Source organism: Bufo bufo, chromosome 4, assembly GCF_905171765.1.
Source record: "Bufo bufo chromosome 4, aBufBuf1.1, whole genome shotgun sequence".
NCBI lineage: Eukaryota > Metazoa > Chordata > Amphibia > Anura > Bufonidae > Bufo > Bufo bufo.
Window position 1 is genome coordinate 59,955,309 of NC_053392.1, and position 18,235 is coordinate 59,973,543.

Here is an 18,235-nt window from a genome sequence, read left to right on the forward strand (position 1 = left end):
GCTGTTATAGGGGGCTCCAGATTACACAACCAGACTGCTGTTATTGGGGGCGCTTCAGACTACACATCCAAACTGCTGTTATAGGGGGCGCTCCAGACTATACATCCAGACTGCTGTTATAGGGGGAGCTCCAGACTAGACATCCAGACTGCTGTTATAGGGGGCACTACAGACTACACATCCAGACTGCTGTTATAGGGGGAGCTCCAGACTAGACATCCAGACTGCTGTTATAGGGGGCGCTCCAGACTAGACATCCAGATGGCTTTTATAGGAGGCGCTCCAAACTACACATCCAGACTGCTGTTATAGGGGGCGCTCCAGACTACACAACCAGACTGCTGTTATTGGGGGCGCTTCAGACTACACATCCAGACTGCTGTTATAGGGGGCGCTCCAGACTATACATCCAGACTGCTGTTATAGGGGGAGCTCCAGACTAGACATCCAGATGGCTTTTATAGGAGGCGCTCCAAACTACACATCCAGACTGCTGTTATAGGGGGCGCTCCAGACTATACATCCAGACTGCTGTTATAGGGGGCGCTCCAAACTACACATCCAGACTGCTGTTATAGGGGGCGCTCCGGACTAGACATCCAGACTGCTGTTATAGGGGGCGCTCCAGACTACACATCCAGACTGTTGTTATAGGGGGCGCTCCAGAGTACACATCCAGATTGCTGTTATATGGGGCGCTCTAGACTACACATCCAGACTGCTGTTATAGGGGGAGCTCCAGACTAGACATCCAGACTGCTGTTATAGGAGGCGCTCCAGACTACACATCCAGACTGCTGTTATAGGGGGCGCTCCAGACTATACATTCAGACTGCTGTTATAGGAGGCGCTCCAGACTACACATCCAGACAGCTGTTATAGGAGGCGCTCCAGACTACACATCCAGACTGCTGTTATAGGGGGCGCTCCAGATGACACAGCCAGACTGCTGTTATAGGGGGCGCTCCAGACTACACATCCAGACAGCTGTTATAGGGGGCTCCAGATTACACATCCAGACGGCTGTTATAGGGGGTGCTCCAGACTACACAACCAGACTGCTGTTATAGGGGTCGCTCCAGACTACACATCCAGACTGCTGTTATAGGGGGCCTCCAGGTTACACATCCAGACTGCTGTTATAGGGGGCGCTCCAGACTACACATCCAGACTGCTGTTATAGGGGGCGCTCCAGACTACACATCCAGACTGCTGTTATAGGGGGCTTCAGACTACACATCCAGATTGCTGTTATAGGGGGAGCTCCAGACTATACATCCAGACTGTTGTTAATAGGGGGTGCTCCAGACTACACAACCAGACTGCTGTTATAGGGGGCGCTCCATACTACACATCCAGACTGTTGTTAATAGGGGGTGCTCCAGACTACACAACCAGACTGCTGTTCTAGGTACGCTCCAGACTACACATCCAGACCGCTGTTATAGGGGGCACTCCAGACTATACATCCAGACTTCTGTTATAGGGGGTGCTCCAGACTACACATCCAGACTGCTGTTATAGGGGGCGCTCCAGACTACACATCCAGACTGCTGTTATGGGGGATATATATTATGCCTAATGTTCACATTTGATATGCTAGTTTTCAACTTAGAAAAAGGACATATGACTTTCTCATCTGCTCCTGTACCCACTATGGCCAGATCGTCTCCTGGAGATAGTGCCCTCCCGTGCGTGTCGCTCTCACACATCCTGTGCTCAGTGACTGCGTGATCGTTACCGGAAAGACCTCTCTGACAATTCACTGTCTGTTTAATGTCGGGGTGTTTTTGGTCAGTGGAGCTTCCCCAACAAGATTGTCAAGATGGTGCCACAACAAAGCAACATGTGGAAATGATATGTTTGCTCAGGTGATGAAGGCGTGTTGTGCAGACAAAGCGCCAGGTATCAGTGGTGATAGAGAAATTCCAAAATGATGAATGGCACGATTGTATTAGTGGTATGGCTGGAAAACAGATGGGCACACTCAACTTCCTCTAAGGCTGGGAGTACACGGAAGGAAATGAGAATCTATCTGTCTATCTATATCATTATCTATCTATCTGTTAATCTTTCTAGTATCCTCATTCCACCAGAGATTATTTTGCTGCTATTACTCAGTTACTTCAGTATGGAGGGCTCGCTCCACCATCAGGCACACGCCCTTTTAATGTAACAGGTTGAGCACATCTAATACTTTCTGTTCTCCATACCGAATATCACAAATGCCAGTGGGGATCGCCCTACTAATGTGCGTAATATGTACGAAAAAATATAGTTGTGGCCCTTGAATTCCCAAGCACCACAGCCATGCCACAGCCGCAGGCGTGCCCGTCTTTCAGCATCTACTGCTGCTGAATCCACCGCAGTATAATGTCGGTGTTTGTACAGCTAAATATGTCATCTCCTCAGCTAATATTTGCTTTGCTGTGAACCACGCATTCCTTTTTCTTTGGATATATTTGTGCAATACCATACCAATAAGACAGCACCTGCGCTGTGCCATGTGCAATGCCATACCAATAATACAGCGCCTCCTCAGTGCCATGTGCAGTGCTATACCAATAAGACAGCGCCTCCTCAGTGCCATGTGCAATGCCATACCAATAAGACAGCGCCTCCTCAGTGCCATGTGCAATGCCATACCAATAATACAGCGCCTCTGCAGTGCCATGTGCAATGCCATAGCAATAAGACAGCGCCTCCGCAGTGCCATGTGCAATGCCATAGCAATAAGACAGCACCTGCGCTGTGCCATGTGCAATGCCATACCAATAATACAGCGCCTCCTCAGTGCCATGTGCAATGCCATACCAATAATACAGCGCCTCCTCAGTGCCATGTGCAATGCCATACCAATAATACAGCGCCTCCTCAGTGCCATGTGCAATGCCATACCAATAATACAGCGCCTCCTCAGTGCCATGTGCAATGCCATACCAATAAGACAGCGCCTCCTCAGTGCCATGTGCAATGCCATACCAATAATACAGCGCCTCCGCAGTGCCATGTGCAATGCCATAGCAATAAGACAGCACCTGCGCTGTGCCATGTGCAGTGCTATACCAATAATACAGCGCCTTCGCTGTGCCATGTGCAATACCATACCAATAAGACAGCGCCTTCGCTGTGCCATGTGCAGTGCAATACCAATAAGACAGCGCCTCCTCAGTGCCATGTGCAATGCTATACCAATAAGACAGCGCCTCCGCTGTGCCATGTGCAATGCTATACCAATAAGACAGCGCCTCCTCAGTGCCATGTGCAATGCTATACCAATAAGACAGCGCCTTCGCTGTGCCATGTGCAATGCTATACCAATAAGACAGCGCCTCCATTGGGCCATGTACAGTGCCATACTAATAAGACAGCGCCGCCGCTCTGCCATGTGCAGTGCCATACTAATAAGACAGCGCCTCTGCTGTGCCATGTTCCCTGTCCACCCGCTGGATCCTCCTAATGAAACACCCGGAAAGTTCTACAACTTTCTAATGTCATTTATGTTTCACTTTCTCAACCTGAAGTTATTAGTTTGCAGTCAGTGAATGAGGACACATGGCGGATACACTTATACTGTGTGGGATAATCATCCTGGACTCCAGATCAGCAAACTACCAGAGAGATGTATCGAGTACTGATAGGTGGAGTACCGGGGGTATGGCATATATCTGTACTCCATTAGACTGGCTGTGTTACATAAACTTGGGAGAGCTAGAAGCCCCATGTCAACTGCAACCTTAACAGGTACCAGAGCTTGTATATACTTAAAGGGAGTCTGTCAGCAGTTCTGACCATACTCAACTGCTGACAGCAGTAGGTAGGGGCTGAGGAGAGCAGGACAAACATAACTTTTGTTGAGGATTTCTCATCAGGAGTAGTGTGAAGATGAACATTTATTCTGTCAGATTCTGCTCCTGCAAGTTCCCAGGAGGTGGAGCTTCACTGTAAGGTGTTCTCTGCACTGAGCTGTACCTCCCATCTGCTCTAAGTAACAACTGTAGAGGTCTCCTGGTTGGATGATAAAGCTTTTGTGGAGCTTTTCTCATCAGGGGTAGTGAGAATATGAAGTTTTATTCTGCCAGATTCTCTTCTTACAAGTGCCAAGAAGGAGGAGCTTCACTGTGAAGTGCTCTCTGCACTGAGCTGCTTCACAGACCCTCACCTCTGCTCTGAGTGACCGCTGTATAATCCAACCAGGAGACCACTACAGTTCTCATTTAGAGCAGAGAGCACTTTGCAGTGAAGCTTGGTCTCTTGGGCACTTGCAGTAGCAGAATCTGGAAGAATAAAACTTTATCTTCACACTACTCCTGATGAGAAAAGCTCCACAAAAGCTTTATCATCCAGCAGGAGACCACTACAGCTGTCACTCAGAGCAGAGGGGAGGAGCAGCTCAGTGCAGAGAGCACCTCACAGTGAAGCTCCTGGGCAGTTGTAGGAACAGAATAAATGTTCATCTTCACACTACTCCTGATGAGAAAAGCTCCACAAAAGCTATGTTTGTTCTACTCTACCCAGCCTCTACCTGGTGCTGTCAGTAGTTTAGCATAGTTAAAAGAGCTGATGGCAGCCTCCCTTTGATTCCTAGGCGGAGCATAATAACGATGATGCATTACCGGTCGCACGCTTCCTTCTCGACAGACTTCTTTCCATGACTGTTTCAGATTCAATTTCATGGTCCCCATGAATCTGTAATAAAAACACAGCGGTAACTTATTATATACATTAGGTGTAGCCTGTATATAAACGACTCAAATCCCAAATCTACCCCCCCCCCCCCCCAACCAGATTGTACTCTCTCTACATGTACACATTTCGATGGATGGTTTTTCCTTTAATGTGGCAGAGGGGTCTTTGGTCCACTTTAAGCATCAGGACTGAGATGCAACTACACTCTATACACCTCTAGTGTATATGCTCCCAATTAAAGGGGTCTACTCTTTGGCAATCCCAACTTGATAGAAAGGTTTCTTGACAATAGGGAGATTACAAAGTGTCTAGCTGCTGGAACCTCCAGCAATAATCTGTAATCTGTGAGAAACACTAAGTGTTCAGTTTCCCTGCAGAGCCCCCCACAGGGGAAATAAAGCATTACACAGTGTCCATTCAAATCAATGGGTTGTCTGTGTGATACAGGACAGGACAGGTCCTCCAGAGTGATAGACGCTCTTAGTGGTCACTGTGCACCCTTTCCAGTCTGGAGGATCCTAAACAGACCCCCCCTTCTTAGTATTCTCTGAGGTTACAGGACAATGTTTTTTGTTTGTTTTTTAACTAGACAAACTCTTTGCACTCTGTATGGTATGTCATGGCAGTGGCGTGGGCTCTGGGGATGGGTGCCATTGATTGCAGGCGCCAGCTGTGTTATACAGCAACCCAGCAGATCTCACTGCTGGAATCAGAGCTAACTCAGATCCCAACAGTTTTACCCCTCAGATGCCACAATCGATAATGACAGCGGCATCTGAGAAGTTAGACAGAGGGAGAAAATGCAATTGTGGGGTGGCGAGTAGTTGTCATGACATCTAGGGGCCTGTCAGAATCGCTATGCACCGTAATGCAGGAATATTACAATGTATAGGACAAGAGATCAAAAATTCACAAGTTCAAGTCCCCTAAGGGGACTAAAAACATTTTTAAAAAATATGTAAAACAACATATAAAAAAAATGATGAATAGAATTGGTATCACCGCTTCTGTAAAGGTACTTTCACACTCGCTTTAGAAGAATCCGGCAGGCAACTGCATTTGGGGTTAAGCATTTCCTTCTTTTTGAGACCACGTATTTTTATCATTTAGATCCCAAAATGATGTCACTAAAAACTGCAGATCATCCTAGCAAAAACATGTCTGCTCAGTCAGGAGAAAATAGTACAGATGAGAGAATTTATATATTAAATAAAAATTTTGGTGGGGGAGACAGAGAAAAAATAAAATAAAAAATTCTTTGAAAAAAAAAATTAAAAAATTTGAAAAATATGAATCCTTTTTCAGGCCAATTGGAGCAGTTATGATTAAATTTTTTCTATCTTTTCAATTTTATTTATTTTTGTAAAAAAATGTATTAATTTTTTTAAAGCAGTAAAACATGACAAATACTATATAAATGTGGTAATCCCCATAATCGGACTGACCCACAGAATAAAGTTAAAGGGATGGGCCCATCTCATATATTGGTGGTGGCATTTCGCTAGGATATGCCACCAATGTCTGATCGGTGTGGATCCTACTTCTGGGACCCGCATCTATCTCTAAAACAGAGCCTGCAAAATTAAGGAGAGTGGACCACCCTCCATTCATTTCTACGGGACTGCCGAAATAGCCGAACAGCACATTTCCATAGAATTGAACGGGAAGTGCACAGCGCAAGCGCGGCCAACGCTCAGCTATTTTCGGCACTCCCATAGAAATGAATGGAGGGAGGCCATGCATGTGCGGTCCCATTCTAGAGATAGGTGTGGGTCCCAGAGGTGGGACCTGCACCTATCAGATAATGGTGGGATATCCTAGTGATATGCCACCAATATCCATGTAGGAAGTACCATAAAAACAAATGAAGATAGCGGTGGACCCATGGAGCCGGATCTGATGGTCAGGAAGCAGGTACGTATGCTTCACTTGAAAGGTACCACCTGGTGGGAGGTTACTCAAAAACACTTGGAAGGTGGACAACCCCTTTAAGTACACAACTAGGCTGTGCCATTTAGGGCTAAAATAACAGTGTGTATTGCCCTCCACTATCAGAAGATTATACTGTAGCTGCGCTGTGTGTCTAGGCGATGTGTCAGCAGGAATGCAGTGACATGAGTGACGCTTCTCATGCCAGTCAACGTCTTATCTAAGAAATGTGTAGAAACTGGTTTGGTGAGACGTGTGCATATATAAGTTCAGTATAATTTCCAGTACAGTGACATGGTGGGAATCCAACCAGTACCACTGCAAATGGGTCTTAAAATATAAATATTCAGTAGTGGGATTGGTGCTGGGAGGAGCAGGGATCTTCAGGTAGACTTCAGACCTACGCTCTATGACACTAGACTCTTCAGAGTGTCATGATCTCATCCATTTCCACCCAAAAATTTCCAAAAGTTATTTGAGAACATTGAGAACAAACCAACATAAATTCTGTTGGCAAAGAGTTAAGAACATCAAATCTGGTGTTTCACATCAATGTGATTACAGGATGTCTCCGGGATATATGAGATACGTGTACTTGTTCAAACCTAGACCAAACACCACGGTTAAGTGATTCTTCACGTCACCGCGCTCTTCGCCTTATATAGAGAAATGTCAGCTTCCAGCTACTTTTCCGGTGAGAGAGCCAAATCGATTATTGAATTCAATTTAATTAGCTACTTTGAAGAAAACAAAAGGCGATTTGTGAGACCGAAGAGTTCTGGAAAATCTACATAAATGAAAACAATGTGGATGTTTTCTGGGACTTTCATAGGAAGTATTATAGTAGTTATATTCTTGTACATAGGAGCAGTATTATAGTAGTTATATTCTTGTACATAGGAGCAGTATTATAGTAGTTATATCCTTGTACATAGGAGCAGTATTATAGTAGTTATATTCTTGTACATAGGAGCAGTATTACAGTAGTTATATTCTTGTACATAGGAGCAGTATTATAGTAGTTATATCCTTGTACATAGGAGGCAGTATTATAGTAGATATATTCTTGTATATAGGAGCAGTATTATAGTAGTTATATTCTTGTACATAGGAGCAGTATTATAGTAGTTATATTGTTGTACATAGAAGCAGTATTATAGTAGTTATATTCTTGTACATAGGAGGCAGTATTATAGTGGTTATATTCTTGTATATAGGAGCAGTATTATAGTAGTTATATTCTTGTACATAGGGGGCAGTATTATAGTAGTTATATTCTTGTAAATAGGAGGCAGTATTATAGTAGTTATATTCTTGTACATAGGAGGTAGTATTATAATAGTTATATTCTTGTACATAGGAGCAGTATTATAGTAGTTATATTCCTGTACATAGCAGGCAGTATTATAGTAGTTATATTCTTGTAGATAGGAGCAGTATTATAGTAGTTATATTCTTGTAGATAGGAGCAGTATTATAGTAGTTATATTCTTGTACATAGGAGCAGTATTATAGTAGTTATATTCTTGTACATAGGAGCAGTATTATAGTAGTTATATTCTTGTACATAGGGGCAGTATTATAGTAGTTATATTCTTGTACATAGGAGCAGTATTATAGTAGTTATATCCTTGTACATAGGAGGCAGTATTATAGTAGATATATTCTTGTATATAGGAGCAGTATTATAGTAGTTATATTCTTGTACATAGGAGCAGTATTATAGTAGTTATATTCTTGTACATAGAAGCAGTATTATAGTAGTTATATTCTTGTACATAGGAGGCAGTATTATAGTGGTTATATTCTTGTATATAGGAGCAGTATTATAGTAGTTATATTCTTGTACATAGGGGGCAGTATTATAGTAGTTATATTCTTGTACATAGGAGGCAGTATTATAGTAGTTATATTCTTGTACATAGGAGGTAGTATTATAGTAGTTATATTCTTGTAGATAGAAGCTGTATTATGGTAGTTATATTCTTGTACATAGGAGCAGTATTATAGTAGTTATATTCCTGTACATAGCAGGCAGTATTATAGTAGTTATATTCTTGTACATAGGAGCAGTATTATAGTAGTTATATTCTTGTAGATAGGAGCAGTATTATAGTAGTTATATTCTTGTACATAGGAGCAGTATTATAGTAGTTATATTCTTGTACATAGGAGGCAGTATTATAGTAGTTATATTCTTGTACATAGGAGTAGTATTATAGTAGTTATATTCTTGTACATAGGAGGCAGTATTATAGTAGTTATATTCTTGTACATAGGAGGCAGTATTATAGTAGTTATATTCTTGTACACAGGAGGCAGTATTATAGTAGTTATATTCTTGTACATAGGAGCAGTATTATAGTAGTTATATTCTTGTACATAGGAGGCAGTATTATAGTAGTTATATTATTGTACAGAGGAGCAGTATTATAGTAGTTATATTCTTGTACATAGGAGCAGTATTATAGTAGTTATATTCTTGTACACAGAAGCAGTATTATAGTAGTTATATTCTTGTACATAAGGGGCAGTATTATAGTAGTTATATTCCTGTACATAGGAGCAGTATTATAGTAGTTATATTTTTGTACATAGGAGCAGTATTATAGTAGTTATATTCTTGTACATAGGAGGCAGTATTATAGTAGTTATATTCTTGTACATAGGAGCAGTATTATAGTAGCTATATTCTTGTACATAGGAGGCAGTATTATAGTAGTTATATTCTTGTACATAGGAGGCAGTATTATAGTAGTTATATTCTTGTACATAGGAGGCAGTATTATAGTAGTTATATTCTTGTACATAGGAGCAGTATTATAGTAGTTATATTCTTGTACATAGGAGGCAGTATTATAATAGTTATATTCTTGTACATAGGAGGCAGCAATATAGTAGTTATATTCTTGTACATAGGAGGCAGTATTATAGTAGTTATATTCTTGTACATAGGAGGCAGTATTATAGTAGTTATATTCTTGTACATAGGAGCAGTATTATAGTAGTTATATTCTTGTACATAGGAGGCAGTATTATAGTAGTTATATTCTTGTACATAGGAGCAGTATTATAGTAGTTATATTCTTGTACATAGGAGGCAGTATTATAGTAGTTATATTCTTGTACATAGGAGCAGTATTATAGTAGTTATATTCTTGTACATAGGAGGCAGTATTATAATAGTTATATTCTTGTACATAGGAGGCAGTAATATAGTAGTTATATTCTTGTACATAGGAGCAGTATTATAGTAGTTATATTCTTGTACATAGGAGGCAGTATTATAGTAGTTATATTCTTGTACATAGGAGCAGTATTATAGTAGTTATATTCTTGTACATAGGAGGCAGTATTATAGTAGTTATATTCTTGTACATAGGAGGCAGTATTATAGTAGTTATATTCTTGTACAAAGGAGGCAGTATTATAGTAGTTATATTCTTGTACATAGGAGCAGTATTATAGTAGATATATTCTTGTACATAGGAGGCAGTATTATAGTAGTTATATTCTTGTACATAGGAGCAGTATTATAGTAGTTATATTCTTGTACATAGGAGCAGTATTATAGTAGTTATATTATTGTACATAGGAGGCAGTATTATAGTAGTTATATTCTTGTATATAGGAGGCAGTATTATAGTAGTTATATTCTTGTATATAGGAGGCAGCATTATAGTAGTTATATTCCTGTACATAGGAGCAGTATTATAATAATATTTTTGTGCATCGTATTATAGTAATTACATTTCAGTTCATTGAGGTCATATTTATAATAAATATGTTCTTATCTGTAGGAGAATTCAAAGTACATTACTCAGCAGGTGGAATCAATGAGCAGAAGAATAGGAAATCTGTGGTCCAGTTTGGTGTACGCGTGATTGGAGATTTCAGATTATGAAGAGCGATATCTATGGACACCATGTAAACTATATTAGATGATCAGATTCTGCCTGGCTCCTTCCCGCCATGATACTTACCAAGCTGGACAAAAGAGATGATATTCCCCATGGTCCCTTTGTCTCTTCAGTTGGCGTAATCCAACAAAACACCACAAAGAAAATAAACATCCACTGAAAATGCATCTTGTTCCTGGTGCTCTAAATCTGCAAATAAAAGGAGCAAAGTTCAGTCCTGGGCTTATTGCACCTGTCAGTCTAATCTATGAGATCTAGAGTATATTGAATTTGTGGAGAGGTTGAATACGCTGGAATTGGGGAGGAAGAGTTGCCATTTTTCTCTATGCAATTCCGGATCTCTAACTTGCTGACTGCTTGTGACCTCGGCTCTTTCTGCTGAGTTTGCCTCTAACATTATCTCCTGGTTTTGACCCTATTGTGAATTCGAATGCAATATCTCTTCCTCTCTGACATGACTTTCTTGTTTTTACTCAGTCTGACTTCTCTTCCCCCTCTAGAATAGGTCCCATACATTTATCCAGGTTAGGTACCATCACCCAGTTGGGTGCCGCCATTGTCTAAGCAGGTAGGAACAGGTGGAGTTTAAGGCTGCACTGTTCCCTACTGTTTATATCAGTTTATATATGTGCATTTGATTCATTTGTATACACATATATGTACTTACTTGTACTAATATCTGTAAGTATGTGACAGTATTTTTCTATTTTTTATGTATGTGCCTGTGCAGTGCTCATAGGTGTGTGTTTTGTCACTGTAGAAGAGAACAACTCTATAAAAGCATTGCTAGGTGTCCCCAAGATTTTGTGTTACTCTCCTGATGGCCACCAGATACTACCACAATTGAAAATCCTACAATCCATATCCATATTATAATATGAGGAGGAAAAATAAAGTCAATAAGACAATCGATAAGTCATCTACCCAACAACCGAAACCTACAACACTACAAAGTGACCACTGGGACATATGGCAGTAGGTGTATACCTATGACCAGGCATGGGATCCAGCCACTTCTCTCCGGTTCTGCCGAACCGTTTGTTAAAATTACAGCAGGTTCGCAGGACCGGTGAGAAGCAGGAATCCCGACCCGGTTCTGACCTGCAGCATAACATAAATCAGTTTCAAAACCCGGCACCAGCAGCCGGTCTCCCGCATGCAGCAACGCGCGCCCTGCGCAGGGCGGAAAGATGAATGACCTTTTTCTTTTCTTTTTTTCTTTTAAAATCACTTACTACTGCCGCAGCGCCGCCGCCGCCCGCCCCCAGCCTGCGTGTGCCAGCCTCTCCGAGTCATGGCAACACGGTCACATGGCTCAGGCCGCGGGGGCGTGACTGTTGAGTGACTGTTGGGGGGAGAAATGTGACAACATGGATGGGGCCGGGGGGTGGGGTGGAGAAATGTGACAATATGGATCATGGAGGGGGCCAGGGGGGTAGAAATGTGACAACATGGATGGAGGGGGCCAGGAGGGGAGAAATGTGACAACATGGATGGAGGGGGCCAGGAGGGGAGAAATGTGACAACATGGATGGGGGGGAGAAATGTGACAACATGGATGGGGGGAAGAAATGTGACAACATGGATGGGGGGGAGAAATGTGACATCAACATGGATGGAGGGGGCCAGGGGGGAAGAAATGTGACAACATGGATGGGGGGGGAGAAATGTGACAACATGGATGGGGGGGAGAAATGTGACATCAACATGGATGGAGGGGGCCAGGGGGGAAGAAATGTGACAACATGGATAGGGCCGGGGGGGTGAAGAAATGTGACAATATGGATCATGGAGGGGGCCAGGGGGGTAGAAATGTGACCACATGGATGAAGGGGGCCAGGAGGGGAGATATGTGACAACATGGATGGGGGGGAGAAATGTGACAACATGGATGGGGGGGAGAAATATGACATCAACATGGATGGAGGGGGCCAGGGGGGAATAAATGTGACAACATGGATGGGGCCGGGGGGGGGTGAAGAAATGTGACAATATGGATCATGGAGGGGGCCAGGGGGGAATAAATGTGACAACATGGATGGGGCCGGGGGGGGGTGAAGAAATGTGACAATATGGATCATGGAGGGGGCCAGGGGGGTAGAAATGTGACAACATGGATGGAGGGGGCCAGGAGGGGAGATATGTGACAACATGGATGGGGGGGAGAAATGTGACAACATGGATGGGGGGGAGAAATGTGACAACATGGATGGGGGGAGAAATGTGACAACATCAACATGGATGGAGGGGGCCGGGGGGGGGGGGGGGAGAAATGTGACAACATGGATGGGGGGAGAAATGTGACAATATGGATGGAGGGGGGGAAATGTGAGGGCTGATGTGACACAGGTGATTTGACAGGGAGGGGTGAGAAATGTGACATTGAGGGGGTGAAATGTGACATGGGGGGCTGATGGCTGACATGGGGGGCTGATGGCTGACATGGGGGCTGATCTGAGGCATTGGGGGTCTGATCTGAGGTCTGATTAATATTGGGGGTCTGATTGCTGGTCTGACCTGAGGTGCAATGGAAAATATTTTTTTCTTATTGTTCTCCTCTAAAACCTAGGTGCGTCTTATAGGGGCGAAAAATACGGTCCTCAAACCAGCGATTGTCTGAGGCAGAACGAAGATACCAGGACCACACAGAGGAGAAGCCAGCTGCTGCAGACGGGACCAGAGCCAGGTGAGCTGCGAGGGGGGGCGCCAAAATGTATATGGTGTATTTATGTGTGTTGCATATATATGGTGTATGTATATGTGAACATGTGTCGTGACGCTGCGTGTCCGCCGCTGAGTAGGGAACCTGTTGTTAAAAATTTGAATCCCACCCCTGCCTATGACAGTCCGCGGGGTCTCAGTCCTCCAGGACTGGTATATAACTTATTAGTAGAAAATTCCGACACCAAACATGGTAGTGCTGTAGATAATCTCCTATAAACTAATAGCAGAGAACTGTATATACAACCGCTATGGGGAGTCCGTCCCCCGACAGCTCATTACACAACGGCTGAGTTTTGATTTCACAGAAATCTGGATGAGGCGATGGAAAAAGTTCATGGTTGCAATGTGTATTCATTTTAATCCTGTGTATAACCCTTGACTGTGCCCTGAAGATATCCGATGCAGCCTCATTATTAAAGGGGTATTCTGACAACAGGCATAGGATATGCCCCAAACACCTGAATGTCGGAGCTCTGGGACCGCTCCTATTGGGAAAACAGGGATCCTGTTACCCCCATTGTTGATCGGGTGGCTACAATGTGAGATCAAAGCAGCGTAGAGCGGACTGCGCATCTGAAGATTGCTCCATTGAAGTCTATGGGAACTAAAGGAGCAGCCAAGTGTCCTATCTAGACAAATAAAAGATCATCGAGGGAAGTGTGACTTGCGGCCGACTTCAGACGTGGCTTTGATCTGCGGTTTTGTCAGCATAACTGTAAAGACGGCTCCAAGTGTTTGCACTGCTGACAAGAGCTAATGCCTCTTACTGGCATTACTGGCATCACCAGGCAGAACTTCTGGTTTGGCCTGAATGAGGACCTCACTGGTCCAGAATGTCTTGGGGGGGGGGGGGGGGGGGGGGGGGGGTCATATATATTAACATTCCATGTAAGTGCAGACAATGTCAGATTTCCAGATAAGAAGTGAAAGCCCAGACTCTCCTTAACCCTTTAGGGACAAGGACTGAATTTTTTGTTTTTCCTTCCCCCACCTTCCAAGAGCCATCAATTATTTATATATTTTTCATTACTGTTCCCATTGCCTGGTACAGTCTCAATCCCTATGGAGCAGTAAGCACGCCGCGGTGTGCCGCCAGATGGTGCCGTTACAGAAATATATACTTCGAGGGGTGATGTTTCTAGAGGAGTGTTCATACAGCGCCTTATACCTGCAATATTCCAGAGCATGATACCTGTGTTTTGGTTAATAAAATGAAGAACCCCACCTCTCACAATACCCTATGTCCATAGACAGGGATGTAGCTGTAGGGGGCACAGGCAGCAGTCACAATGGGCCCTTGTGAGCAAATCTGGGCATTTCGACCAAAAATGAACCAAACAGTCTTGACTGGAAATCTCCTACTGTTTTGTGTATACAGCATCCGTGCAGACCAAAGGGTCTCCGTTTCCGTAGACTACAAGATCTATTGTAGTCTGTAACCATGGAGACACATAGCTTGGCATAGGAGTTGTATACTCAAAACAGTAGGAGATGCTTGAAGGGAATCTGTCGCAATAAAACCAGACGCGGATCTGTCAGCTGTTGGTCCCGCCTCAATACTGGCCCGCAATGTGGAGAAATCAGCTTTTTAATAATATGACAATTTAGCCCCTTGGTGCAACAAGGGCAGTGCCGTTGCACCCAAAGGCTCTTCTCATTTTCTTCCAAACCCTGAAGTCTCCATGACTGGAGATCACTAAGCAGATGGAAAAAAAACAAAGGTGGCCATCCCCTTTAAATGCTTGGACAATGCAGGTAAGGGAGCGTGGCTCCATGCTGCCATGCGTCACACTCCACATCCATCAGCCTTAGGCCTCATGCACATGACCATTTTTGTGGTCCACACCCGAGCCGCATTTTTTGCGGCTCTGGTGCGGACCCATTCACTTCAATCCGTTCCGTAGCCCAGCAAAAAAAATATAGCATGTCTACAATGGGCCGCCCGTTCGGTTCTGCAAATTGCGGAAGGCACACGGGCGGCTTCAGTTTTTTGCGGATCCGTGGTTTGCATGTCGTGTGCATGAGGCCTTACCCAAGATTTGTTTCATTTTTGGCACAACATTTCTCAAGGAAACATGCTGATATATTCTCAGGAAAAATTGCCAGCAGATCATTCACTACAAGCAAGCATCACCCAGACCTTCCGGGCACAGGTATAGTGAAATATGGTGCTGACATATACTGTTGTGTTCTGCTGTCATCCAGTGACATTGACCTACGGCATTCTGCCGACCATGTGGTCTCCCCAATATCGACCCATATTTACAATACAGTAAGGTCATGGTGACCCTTGTCTCATATTGCCCCCTCTGCTAGGTCTGTAGCAGTAAGGGCCTCCCATTGTCTTAAAGGACCGGGTCCCACCACTAGGACCTGCACTTATATTGGAAACGGAGTGGGCCAAAGCTATAGATGGAGGACTCCGGTCCGGCCACCAGTAAGCGCTCTCCCCATAGAAGTGAATGGGAGTGCACTGCGCATGACCGTTCACCGCTCTCATTCACTTCTATGGACCCGAGCCAGCGCTCGGTTATTTTCAGCGGCCCCATAGAAAATGAATTGAGGGCGGCTGCGCATGCGCAGTGCACCCACCACCTCTCCTTGCAGAGATCCAGGTGTCTTGCAGGCAAGGCTCCCTGGGATACATATGCAAGGTCTCCTCTAGAAGGAAGAGCACTGCCTCTTTAGTACCAGCTACACTGTAAGGCTACTTTCACACTGCCGTTTCAGGGTCCGCCTGTGAGATCCGTTTCAGGGCTCTCACAAGCGGCCCCAAACGGATCAGTTTAGCCCCAATGCATTCTGAATGGATGCGGATCCATTCAGAATGCATCAGTTTGGCTCCGTTCCGCCTCCATTCCGCTCTGGAGGCTGCTTGCAGCGTTTTAGTGTCCGCCTGGCGGTGCGGAGCCGAACAGATCTGTCCTGACTTACAATGTAAGTCAAAGGGGATGGATCCGTTTGACGTTGACACAATATTGGTGCAATTGTAAACGGATCCGTCCCCCATTGACTTTCAATGTAAAGTCAGGAGTCCCTATTAATATACCATCGGATCGGAGTTTTCTCCAATCCGATGGTATATTTTAACTTGAAGCGTCCCCATCACCATGGGAACGCCTCTATGTTAGAATATACCATCGGATTTGAGTTCGATTGTGAAAACTCAGATCCAACAGTATATTCTAACACAGAGGCGTTCCCATAGTGATGGGGACGCTTCAAGTTAGAATATACTAAGAACTGTGTACATAACTGCCCCCTGCTGCCTGGCAGCACCCGATCTCTTACAGGGGGCTGTGATCCGCACAATTAACCCCTCAGGTGCCGCACTGGCCACCAATGCCAGATCTGAAAAAGCTGTTATGCAGACGGATCCGCACTGAACGGATACCATCGTTTGCATTTATAGGTGCGGATCCGTCTGTGCAGATACCAGACGGATCCGCACCTAACGCAGGTGTGAAAGTAGCCTAAGTCAATGTTCTCCAACCAGCTGTTCCAAAAAGACATTCCCCCATCATGCCCTGACAGCCTGATCTTTTCAGAGCATGATGGGAGTTGTAGCTTTGCAACAGCTGCAGAGCCACAGGTTGGAGATCACTACTGTAAAGGTGCATTAGATGCTACAAGGAGCAGTCGGTTGTCAGGAAGGAAGCAGGCAGATAATCAGTAACAAGGGTTCGCTGGAATGTTTGTTCCTGATCATTGGCCCGTGTAAATCCAGCGGAAGTCAATGTCCAACCCATTAAAGAGCCTTGAAACTTGACTGATATCGGCCAAACCAGAGAACCCCATGGTTTTACACTACATTAAATGCCGTGACTAATCAAAGGCAGCATGAGGCTGAAAAATGAGAAAAACCTGATTTAAAAGAGCAGCAAATTCTGTAAAACATCTCCATATTAAGCTTTAGTTCTGCTTAAGACACTTTAGAAGGTTTACTAGCAGTCCTATGCAAAAGCCACAGATAACACTTTAGGATATCGTCGTGAGATGTCATTCATTCTGTGGAATAACAGGTGTGAATTTTGTCCCTTATTTAAAGGGAACCTGTCATCAACTTTATGCTGCCCATACTAACGGCAGCATAAAGAAGGGACAGGTGAGTTGATTTCAGCAGTCGGTCATTTATAAGTTAAAAGTAAGTGGTTGCCGAGAACCAATATCATAATCATTGCAGACTGGGCCTGGAAAAGAGTCCGGCCACCTGAGAAGAGTCCTGGTTATCCATGAATTCCTGCTCTCCCGCCCACCTGCTGATGACTGACAGTCTTCTACCTAGTTTTCTCCCTTTCTCTCTAGGAGAGAACTGCCAATCATCAGCAGATGGGCGAGGAGAGCAGGAGATTAGGAATAACCAGGACTCTTCTCAGGTAGATTTGACTCTTTTCAAGGCCTGGGCTGCAATGATTATGATGCTGGTTCTCGGCAACCACTTACATTTAGCTCATGAGTGACACACCGCTGACATCAGCATTTCTGTCACTAATGTATGCTGCCCTCAGTGAGATCAACAGAAAGTTGATGACAGATTCCCTTTAAGGAATGTTGCACATGTTGGTTATACTGCATTCTCTTCTGAAATACTAGGGAAAATAGGTTGTCCCAGACATTGTTCTGATGAAGAACATACTTTTAGCTGCTCAGCTACAGTACATGCTTTGAAGTGGCAACCAAAACCTGAAAGAAGCGGAAGAAAGCAAGAAACTACTGCTCGAATGGATCGAAGAATAGCCAAAATGGCGAAGGCTCAGCCAATGATCACCTCCAGAAAGAAGAAAGAAGATCAGAAGATACCAGTGAGTACTGTTACAGTCAGAAGACAATGAAGTGAAGCCAAGTTACCGGCAAGAACTCCCCGCAAAATCTTATGGTTGAAATAAAAGACATGTCCGGATAGATTCAAATTTGCGAAGGAACACATGGACTGGCTAAAAGAGAAATGGAGCAACATTTTGTGGACTCATGAA

At 44.1% G+C, this 18,235-nt stretch overlaps 1 protein-coding gene across 3 annotated transcripts in view; it reads right to left on the reverse strand.

Annotated features, from left to right (window-relative positions):
• The window catches only part of LOC120997281 (adhesion G protein-coupled receptor F5-like), a 214,151-nt gene that overhangs the window by 49,943 nt on the left and 145,973 nt on the right, over positions 1-18,235 (reverse strand). For all 3 annotated transcript variants that reach the window (XM_040427309.1, XM_040427307.1, XM_040427308.1), the window contains exons 2-3: positions 10,602-10,727; positions 4,617-4,689 (exon numbers count right to left, since the gene is read on the reverse strand). In XM_040427309.1, coding sequence (XP_040283243.1) covers positions 4,617-4,689; positions 10,602-10,706 — 178 coding nt within the window. In that variant the 5' untranslated portion in view covers positions 10,707-10,727. The remainder of the gene's footprint in view (positions 1-4,616; positions 4,690-10,601; positions 10,728-18,235) is intronic.